This window comes from Lycium ferocissimum, chromosome 1 (genome assembly GCF_029784015.1).
Source record: "Lycium ferocissimum isolate CSIRO_LF1 chromosome 1, AGI_CSIRO_Lferr_CH_V1, whole genome shotgun sequence".
NCBI lineage: Eukaryota > Viridiplantae > Streptophyta > Magnoliopsida > Solanales > Solanaceae > Lycium > Lycium ferocissimum.
Window position 1 is genome coordinate 73,257,091 of NC_081342.1, and position 10,706 is coordinate 73,267,796.

Below are 10,706 nucleotides of genomic sequence, written 5' to 3' on the forward strand. Positions count from 1 at the left end.
AAGCGGCTCAAGATAAATATCTGAGTGGTCCAATATTCGTTTAAAAGAATAATATTAAAAAAAATCTCTTATGGAAAAGGTCATATAATCTTTCAATTTATGTGATATTGTTCTTTTAATTTATGTGATATTGTTTGATTGATCACAGAATTTAAGTGAAAAAGAAAGAGTTTTGAAACATGTGTTCTAGATATGTTCTACAATAAATCTTAGACATTTGTGACAATAAAGCATCTCGACAATAAAATAGACATTTTAAAATTAAATTATTTTAAATATCAAACAAACTAAAAAGAAAAATCTAATACATACATTGAAACAAAGAAAGTATTAATAAGGACCACAAAATCGAAAGTACCCCCAAATATCCTAAACGCGAATCCAAAATAGAATTGAGTTGTCACTATGGCCAATTTCAGGTGTCACTGCAGAATCTTTTTTCTCATACTCCAAGTGAATTCCCCAAGATGCTTCCTGTCTGTCTGAAGATACCTCAAACAGGTAATAATCATTTGGGTTCTTCCCTTCTTTATTGTCAGAAGCCTGCTAGAATGTTTCAAACGGTATGTAGATGAAACACATAGAAGAGTTGAGCCTCAATTTGGAGAGGTTATACTTCAAGGAATGTTTTCTTTCAAGGTCAGATTTGCAGACCAATGTAGCTACTACTGCCAAATACTTGCTATTAGGACGAAAACATATCGAAAAACCCCTGAATTTATCGGTATACCAAGATGAATTCAACTCAATTGAGATCTCTTTTTGATTTATAAACTGATAATTGAGCAACTCTGGAATTCTGACTTCGGGAAAACGAAAGCTAGAATAATTCCTTCTAGGGAAGTGAAACTGCAACGGAATCATTATTAATAGAAATCATTTGGACAAGAATATTCAACATTCATATATGTGAGGGAGAGATAAAAACTTGGATGTATGTCCTTGTTAAATGTTGTTGCAACAAATGGATGCATTCGCATTTACAATGACCACACCATGATATTGAGAGCTTATGCAGTTTAAGACACTGATTTACTAGATCTCTAATGCTCTTCGAGGCTAAAAGATAATCTGCAGACAGCTCCAATAAATTAGGGGGTAGCTCTCGTGGCAGTTCATTAAGGTTCTGACAGAATATCACGTTCAAGCGTTCCAAAGATTGCAAAGATCCTAAATCCTCAGGAAGCTTCTTAAGTTTTTCACAATGAGACAAATCCAATTCTGTAAGCATTCTGCAATGTCCAAGGGAGTGATGGACCTCTTCCAAATTCTTCCACCATCCTAAATCTAGTGTCTTCAAGTTTGGCATATCACCAAAATTAGGGGTTTCTGTTAACCCACCGCACCCCCTTAGATTCAAATACTTCAAGTTTGGCATATCACCAAAATTAGGGGTTTCTGTTAACCCACCGCACCCCCTTAGAGTCAAAACGATCAAGTTGCCCAATTTCTGTTTACATAAAAAACAAAATATAAAACATAATGTTTCTATGAAATAAGCAATTCTATTTTATGTGTCAAAAATAAAGAGAAGAGAACCGACCAGTTCTGGAAGCTTCTTAAGTTTTTCACATTCACTCAAATCCAATTCTCTATGCATTCTGCAATGTCCAAGAGAGGGATCGACCTCTTCCAAATTCTTACACTCCCTTAAATCTAGTGTTTCCAAGTTTGGCATATCACCAAAATTAAGAGGTTTTGTTAACCCAAGGAAGCAGCGGAGATCCAAATATTTCAAGTTGCTCAATTTCTGCTTTAATTAAAAAAACAATTTAGAACATTATGTTTGTATGATATATCAGATACCTTAAGTATTTTGTGGGGAAGAAATAAAGAGAAGAGAACCCCACCAATTCTGAAAACTTCTTAAGTTTGTGACAATAACTCAAATTCAATATTGTAAGCATTTTGCAATGTCCAACAGAGGGATGGATCTCTTCCAAATTCCAACACAGAGATAAATCTAGTTCCTCCAAGTTTGGCATATCACCAAAATTAGGGGTTTTTGTTAACCCGTGGCACTTTCCAAGATCGAAATGCTTCAAGTTGCTCAATTTCTGCTTTAATTAAAAAAAAAAACAATTTAGAACATAATGTTTGTATGACGTACCAAATAGCTTAAGTATGTTGTGGGGAAGAAATAAAGAGAAGAGAGCCCACCAATTTTGGAAGCTTCTTAAGTTTTTCACATTCACGCAAATTCAAATAAGCAAGCATTCTTCAATGTCCAAGAGAGGGATGGACCTCTTCCAAATTCTCACACAGAGATAAATTTAGTGTCTCCAAGTTTGGCATATCACCAAAATTAGGGGTTTTTGTTAACCCAAGGCTGAAGCGGAGATCCAAATGCTTCAAGTTGCTCAATTTCTGCTTTGATTAAAAAAAAAAAAACAATTTAGAACATAATGTTTGTATGATATACCAGATAGCTTAAGTATGTTGTGGGGAAGAAATAAAGAGAAGAGAAGATTGTGGAAAAGAGAAGAGAAGGCTTACAAAAAAAGTTCCGTTTTCACAATGCTCACTGATGTGGAAAAGTTTCGTTTGGAGCTAATGTGGAATATAATGAAAATAACGAAAAGTTCTGTGTATGTATATATATATATATATATATATATATATATATATATATATATATATATATATATATATATATATCTTTTACAATGAAAATAAAGTTTCGTTTGTAGCTAATGTGGAAAGTAATGAAAATAATGAAAAGTTCCGTATATATATATTTCTTCTCTTTTAATTTAACAATGAAAATAAAACCACTTTAATATCATATATTCTTTTTAGATTTTACTTTTTAAAAATATTGAAAATTAAATATTTATAGGGCTTATGCCGTGAGGGAGTATCCTGGGGCTTGCAAATTCTTTAGTAATTATATATAATTTCACAAAATAAATTATACAGAAAAGCAAGTTTATAATTTAATGTTCTACAATAATAATAATTTGATCGGAATTATTATTCCATTATTTTGTATGAGGACTTCGCAACGAAATCCAATTGATATCTAATTATTAAAATTTTTGAAATCAAAAAATTAAACATATATCACATGAAAAACGTTTCTTAACAATTCTCTGTGATAAAGTACTTCATTTAGATCGCGAATGTCAACTTAGTTCGATTCCACCTACATAATTTGAAGATTTAATTGTGAATAGAAAGTAGATTGAGATAAAGGGATAGATTACCATTTCGGTAGGGTAAAAATGTCAATAACCTTGCATAATAAACAAACGGAGTGATTAATTGGGAAGGACACTCCATGCAAAAACTTGTAGTTTTAGTTCCATTTACACCTAAATATTTTGAAGATTTAATTGGGAAAAGAAAGAGAGAGTGCACAAGTATACTTTGATATTGGCCAAAGTTCAACAAGACGACTTCTTTTTAAACAAAGCACAACGAGTTGTGATGGTTCAAATCTCTCTGGCAATGAAATTGAAGGATACCCCTGCCACTCAATAAACAACAAACTGGAAGGTAGATAGGTGATAGCGCAGTCCGAGCTAACAGTTCCATCATGAATTATGAGTACTTGTAAGCTTTGCATCCTCTTGAAAATATTGCTATAATCAACAGGATCATCTCCAAAATTGTAGCCTTTGGGATACATAGGCTTTCCACCTTTTCTGTTATCTATAAAGAATGAAAAATATATTTAATTGCTAAGGAATAAAAATGAAATAAAAAAAAATAAACAAAACTAAGAGCTTATGAGATTACTAATTACGTTAAACATTGCTTACCAACTTTCCTTTAAAAAGGTCACGAACCACCTCAAGAAGCCATATTCTGCTGTTAACATACTCTTCCCTTATGACATTTGCACCCATCTCTTATCATATTATGCATCACGATACTATTATGTATGTTGATTGATAGCAGTGATTTTTCGATAAGGTAATCTCTTATCAGTTTAAAACCACGAGTCTCAAGTACTAGTTCCACATAAAGATTAAAACTATATATATTAATGGCTGTAATAACTAGAAATGCAATATCTAGAAATATTTCCTTCTCATCTTTGTCCAGGCTATCAAAACTAAGCCTAAGCTTTCCTAGAATATCATTAGGAGGGATTCTCTTCAGACGAATAATCATGTCTCTCCACTGCTCTTTGTTGCGTCTGTAAAAAGAAGAACCCAAAACTTGAAGAGCTAAAGGAAGTTCGCCAAAGATACTCCACCACTTCTCTTGAAAGTTCCATAAAATCTTTCTTTGGTGATTTTTCTCTAAAAGCATGCCTACTGAACAATTCAAGAGCTTCATCCTCAGTTAATAATTGGACTTCATGCACATTATCCCCAACAAGACTAGTCAATAGGTGCTTGTCTCTTGCTGTTAAAATAATTTTGCTACCGCTACCAAACCACTCTATCCCTCCAACCAAAAATTCCAGTTGTTCTCGATGGTTTACATCATCGAGAATGAACAGAACTTTCTTCCAACGAAGCCTATTCTCTAAAATAATCACCCCATCGTGTTTGCTAGTTAGAGTCATATCTTCACCCAGGACCTTGCAAATGACAACTTGTACAAGCCATGTTAGTCCATTTGTTCCAACATCAAGAAAACAACCAGCTTCAAATCGATGACGGTATCTTTGACATAGAACTCTCACAATTTTTGTCTTGCCTATGCCGCCCATACCCCAAATCCTGATAGAGCGAACATCATTTGATTCCATATCTAATAATGAGGTTACTTTCTTAACCTGAGATTTCATACCCACTAAGCTTTCCGGGAAAGGTGAAATAACTTGAATCAACTTAGGAAATATGTCATCAACTAGCTTCGTGATGCAATCTACCTCTTCCCTAAAGGACAGTAAAAAGAATCTCAGAGTAAATTAAATAGAAAATAAAAGAAAGAGTTGTCACAGACTAATGTCTAAAACAAACACATACTAATGCCACAAAGGTAGTTTCTTTTTTAAAAATAAAAATAAAAATCAACTAGTATGAATTATAAAACCATTACATTTTTAAATCTAATTACACCATCAAACAAGCACACACTCAAGGTCTGTCCATTAATGTAAATCACAATTATAAGTAAACTGACGACCATATACGTCTCTGTTTCCGTGGTTCGGTAAAAGTATAGATGATACTCCATCCGTCCCATATTATGTGATATAGTTTGCTAGACACGGAGTTTAAGAAGGAAAGGAAAACTTTTGAAACTTGTGGTCTAAAGCAAATCATAGATATTTTTGTGGCTGTAAATCATTTCATTAAGGGTAAAATGGGAAGCTTTAAGTTAAATTATTTATAAATATAGAAATGTATCATTCTTTTTGGGATAGAGGGAGTAAATGTGTGGAGTTGTAGCTAAAAATTTGGTCCTTTTTCCTCTTGATAACGAGAAACTCGAAAAAAGAAAAAAAAAAAAAAAAAAAAAAAAAAGAGCGCTTACTTGAAATTTTGTAAATGATGCCTTGATATTTTCCCTGCCTCTGCAAATGCATCCCTCCATCTTTGAACCTTTTCCATATCATCTTTGCAATTTTCCTCGTGTTGGGAAAATGACTCAGCGAAAGGGGGGTATTGATGGCGCACCTCTGATGGACTCACATCATAGAAGACTGGAATCACAATCTGCTCCAATTCATTTTTGCACTTTATGATGTGTGCAAGCTCCTCTAAGCACCATCTTGAGGATGCATAGCTTTTTGAAAATATCACGACAGCGAATTTGGCCTCTTCTATGGCTTTTAAAAGTTCACCAGAAATTGTTTTTCCCGTTTCCAACCGCTCATCATCTTTGAAAGCGTGGATTCCTCTCTGTTTTAGAGCATTATAGAGATGACTCACAAAGGTTCTACGTGTATCTTCACCTCTAAAACTCAAAAAGACGTCATACTTGAAAACTTTGGAAGAAGAACCGTGAGAAATGAGCCCGTTTGGATTGGCTTATAAGTTGCTTATAAGTTGTTTTCAGCTTTTTCGAGTGTTTGGCTGGCCAGCTTAAAGTCATTTTGTGCTTAAAATAAGCTCAAAAAAATAATTGGGCTCGTTTGATTTAGCCTGTCTAAAGCAGCTTATAAGCTGAAAACAGATTATAAGCTGCTTAAAATAAGCCCATCCAAACAGGCTCATTGTTGAAGAATATTGCTAAAGTCTAAAAGGAAATTCTCAGCTCTGGATATGTGGTGAGAAAACTCATATAATATAGTTGTTGTGGTGCTTAATAAAGAGCAATATTTGAAGCTTAACAAGCAAAATAATTCTCAGCCATGTAATTTGGTCTATGGAGAAACTTCCAAACATCTTCCTATCTGTCATAAAAGTGAACCCTACCTTCTTGAGTCCGGGGCTAAAATGGCTTATTTTTGTAGCTAATAGCCCAAAATAGGATGCGTTTTTTTTATACCAAAATGGGTAACCAACGAAATACCCACAATCAATACTGTTCCGGTCCGGTCTGGTTTGTTGCATTTCGCTACACTTGTAGCGAAATGTAACAAATAATTTTTTTTTTTTGCATTATGTTTGTGTTCCAACGAAATAGGATTTTTTTTATTTCGTTTATAAAAAAAACGAAATAGGAAAATATATATATATATATATATATATATATATATATATATATATATATATATATATATATATATATTTTGTATTTCGTTGGTATATGAACGAAATAGGATAATTTTTTTTTTATTTCGTTTATATAAAAACGAAATAGGAATTTTTTTTTTTTTGTATTTCGTTGGTATATGAACGAAATATATACCAATGAAATAGGATAAATTTTTTTTTTTTTTTTTGTATTTCATTTATATAAAAATGAAATAGGAAAATAATTTTTTTTTCCGTTTATATACCAACGAAATGTTGAGTCCGGAACCAAAATGCCCCCAAAAAAACCACTTTGAACCAAAATACCCCAACTAAAAAAAGTTACAAAATTACCTTTAGCGCAAAGAATTTATGCGCTAAAGCAAGCGATTCACGGACGGAGTCGTTAATCGCTTTAGCGCATTTTTTACTTGCGTTATAGAAGCTGTTAAAAAAAAAATCTATAACGCAGTAAAATACCAAAAAAAAAAAAAAAACTGGCCAACTTTATTTTTTGCAACACTTAGTGTTTTTCTCCATACTTTGACCAATGATTAGTCATGTGTCAAGACTCCGAAACGTCAATATTTTATATAGGACCTGATATTTTTTTCTGCGTACAATAATGTAGGCTCAATACATCAAGGGTACGTAAACGTTCAGATCGTCATTTTAGGAGTTGAAAAGGTATCCGAAGTAAGTTTTATTTGTAAACTTTAGGTTTAAGTGTTCTATATACATAGACGTCCATTTTTGTTTGAAGACTTGTTGTCATTAGCTTAAGGTTTTTTATTTTTAGGGTTTAGATTTATTGAAAATAAAGCCGTTGCCAAAAGGTTTTTAACTGCTCTAGCGCAGTATTTTACTGTGCTAAAGAATATATATATTTTTTTTTGTATAGTGCAGTAAAATAGCGAGCACTAAAAAAAAAAAATTTGGCAAATCTTTTTTTTTTTTTGCACCACTTAGTGTGTTTTTTCATACTTTGACCAATCATTAGTCGTGTGTCAAGAATCCGAAACGTCAATATTTTATATAGAACCTGATATTTTTTCTGCGTACAATAATGTAGGCTCAATACATCAAGGATATGTATATGTTCGGATCGTTATTTTAGGGGTTGAAAAGGTGCCCGAAGTAAGTTTTGTTTGAAAAAACTTAGTGTTTGACTGTAAGGTTATTTTAGTCAACTTTATATGTCGAGAAAATTAGTCAGCTTTATTTTCAAAAATAAAGCCGCGATGAAATTGACATTCACAGCTACATTACCCCGAAATTTTTACGTTGAAATCTATTGCGTATCATCATCTTATAAGTAAATAAAACTGAAAATTTCAGGCCAATTTGGGGGAAAATTGAAATTGAATGCGATAAAAGGTGTTTTTTAAAAATTGGCTCGGCCAAACCGCCTTGTCCGCATAGATCTCGAAAAAATACACAAGTTCAAATTAAAAAAAACGCGTAAAACGGACATCCGAGCGCAAAGTTATGACAATCTAAAGTTTGACCACTTTACAACTAGTTTTTCTCCCTATATTTTTTAGAATTATATTTATATTCAAAATAAAGTTATGTCTTGATTAAAAAATAACACGCTTAAATCAAAACCTTAATAAATAAAACACTTAAACCTTAAACAAAACTTACTTCGGGTGCCTTTTCAACCCCTAAAACGATGATCCGAGCATTTAAGTATCTTTGATGTATTGAGCTTACATTATAGTACGCAAAAAAAAAAAAAATCAGGTTCTATATAAAATATTGACGTTTCGGAGTCTTGACACACGACTAATCATTGGTCAGAGTATGGAAAAAACACTAAGCGCTGCAAAGAAAAGATTTATTAAAATAAGATGTTGCGATCTTTTTATGGAAAAAACACTAAGTTCCTTAAGTTTGTTATTTTTTAATGCGTAACTTTCTTTCCTATTTCGTTTTTATATAAACGAAATAAAAAAAATATTTATCCTACTTCGTTGGTATACGAACGAAATACAAAAAAAAAAAATCACATATATATATATATATTCCTATTTCGTTTTTATATAAACGAAATAAAAAAACTATTCCTATTTTGTTGGAATATAAACGAAATGCAAAAAAAATAAATTATTTTCCTATTTCTTTGGAATATAAACGAAAAGCAAAAAAAAAAAAATTATTTTCCTATTTCGTTTTTATATAAACGAAATACAAAAAAAAAAAATTATCCTATTTCGTTCATATACCAACGAAATACAAAAAAAAAAAAAAAAAAAAAAAATTATATTTTCCTATTTCGTTTTTATATAAACGAAATAAAAACAAATTATTTTCCTATTTCGTTTTTTTATAAACGAAATACAAAAAAAATAAAAAATTATCCTATTTCGTTCATATACCAACGAAATACAAAAAAAAAAATTATATTTCCTATTTCGTTTTTATATAAACGAAATAAAAAAAATATTTCCTATTTCGTTTTTTTATAAACAAAATACAAAAAAAAAAATCCTATTTCATTGGAATACAAACGAAATGCAAAAAAAATAAAAATAAATTATTTGTTATATTTCGCTACAAGTGTAGCAAAATGCAACAATCCGGACCGGACCGGAACAGTATTGATTGTGGGTATTTCGTTGGTTATCCAACGAAATACCCATTTTGGTATAAAAAAAGAAACGCATCCTATTTTGGGCTATTAACTCAAAAAACAAGTCATTTTGGCCCCGGACTCCTACCTTCTTCATTATTGTGAGAAATTAAAGAGTGAGACAGGGGAGTAGACCTGACTTGGTCAAAAAGTAAGAAAAAACAAAGTTGGAAAAGACGACGAAAAACAAAGGGAAAGGGAATCAAAACAAATTCTCTATTAGAATTAGTAATACTTCTAATTGCAGTTAAAATATTGAATTTGAGACTGAGATACAACTTTTGTCTAAATCACAACAATTTAGAAAGTTGTTGTAGTTAAGAAAATGAATAACATCTGGAGGTTAAATGGTAATACATGTTACATAAATATTTAGCATATGTTGGCACTAGATTGTAAATAGAGAGTTCTATAAATACAATATCTAAGTACTACTACAGTAGTATATTTTAGGCATTGAAATATTTTTGAGAAATCACTCATTTTGTTTAAAGTTGTTAGACGTGTCATTAAGCACGTCGATGGTGGACATACTCTAATTTAGTCATTGTTAATAATATTCAAGTTGTTTTCACTATTTAAGTCAATGTCTGGTATGAAGTCTTCTTAGGCAGTACATATTTGTAGTTATATACATTTTTCCACACTCTTATCTGCAACATGCATTATTGTTCAATGGGTCTAACTACTTTATGAAATTTCCAAGCAGCATCATTTGCTCAATTGGGCCACAACTTCTTAGAAAGGTCCTGTTAACAAAGACAAAGAAAAAGAAAGCTTATGTACTTTGGCCCCAAGTTCATCACTTCATCTTTGAATCTTCTCTGTATCATCTTTGATTTTTTTTTTTTCCTCGTGTTGGGAAATTGACTCAGCGAATGGCTACATCACATGGACTCACATCATTTCTCTTATAATCTGCCTTTTGTTCAATAAATTGTACGTACAATAAATTTAGTCATTGTTAATAATAGCCAAGTTGTTTTCACTACTTAAGTCAATGTCTGGTATGAAGTCTTTTGAGTATTACATATTTGTGGTTACATACATTTTTTCACACTACTTTATGAAATTTCCAAGAAGCAGCATTTGCACAATTGGGTCACAACTTCTTAGAAAGGTCCCATTAACAAACACAAAGAAAAAGAAAGCTTACTTACTTTGGCCCCAAATTCATCCCTTCATCTTTGAATCTTCTCTATATCATCTTTGATTTTTTTTTTCTCCTTTTTGTTCAATAAATTGTAAATTAGCATCTTAGTGAGAAATTAAAAGAGGGAAGAACACAAATGAACAGGAATGCAAATTAGTAAAGTGAAAAAAACGAATGAAAGATTTCCCTTTTGAAGTGATATAATCAGGAAAATAATAATTAAGGGAAAATTAGTAGATCTCCTCACGTTTCTTCGTTTTATTGACCTCCCTCACGTTTGCAATATTACGACTACCTCCCTTATTTTAACTTTTTATGTAACAAATATTTTATTCTA

The 10,706-nt window shown here is 31.6% G+C and overlaps 3 protein-coding genes across 5 annotated transcripts; all 3 read right to left on the bottom strand.

Annotated features, from left to right (window-relative positions):
- Positions 1–253: 253 nt before the first annotated feature.
- On the bottom strand, positions 254–2,599 carry LOC132060203 (disease resistance protein RUN1-like). 3 transcript variants are annotated; one of them, XM_059453131.1, is made up of 3 exons: positions 2,161–2,599; positions 1,544–2,057; positions 254–1,450 (listed from the first exon to the last, which is right to left on the bottom strand). In XM_059453131.1, the coding sequence occupies exons 2-3, from the start codon at positions 1,676–1,678 to the stop codon at positions 902–904; spliced, it is 684 nt and encodes a 227-aa protein (XP_059309114.1). In that variant the 5' UTR covers positions 1,679–2,057; positions 2,161–2,599; the 3' UTR covers positions 254–901. The 3 variants fall into 3 exon arrangements, with proteins under 3 accessions (XP_059309114.1, XP_059309120.1, XP_059309104.1); XM_059453137.1 differs by having other exon boundaries at positions 1,544–2,367; positions 2,497–2,592; XM_059453121.1 differs by having other exon boundaries at positions 1,544–2,599.
- Positions 2,600–4,087: 1,488 nt separating this feature from the next.
- On the bottom strand, positions 4,088–4,705 carry LOC132067604 (disease resistance protein Roq1-like). The gene has a single exon (XM_059460883.1). The coding sequence runs from the start codon at positions 4,703–4,705 to the stop codon at positions 4,088–4,090; it is 618 nt and encodes a 205-aa protein (XP_059316866.1).
- A 260-nt stretch (positions 4,706–4,965) lies between these two features.
- Positions 4,966–6,105, bottom strand: LOC132067612 (TMV resistance protein N-like). Its single transcript, XM_059460895.1, has 2 exons — positions 6,102–6,105; positions 4,966–5,932 (listed from the first exon to the last, which is right to left on the bottom strand). Exons 1-2 carry the CDS (start codon positions 6,103–6,105, stop codon positions 5,433–5,435), a joined length of 504 nt encoding a protein of 167 aa, XP_059316878.1. The 3' UTR covers positions 4,966–5,432.
- Between the last annotated feature and the right edge of the window lie 4,601 nt (positions 6,106–10,706).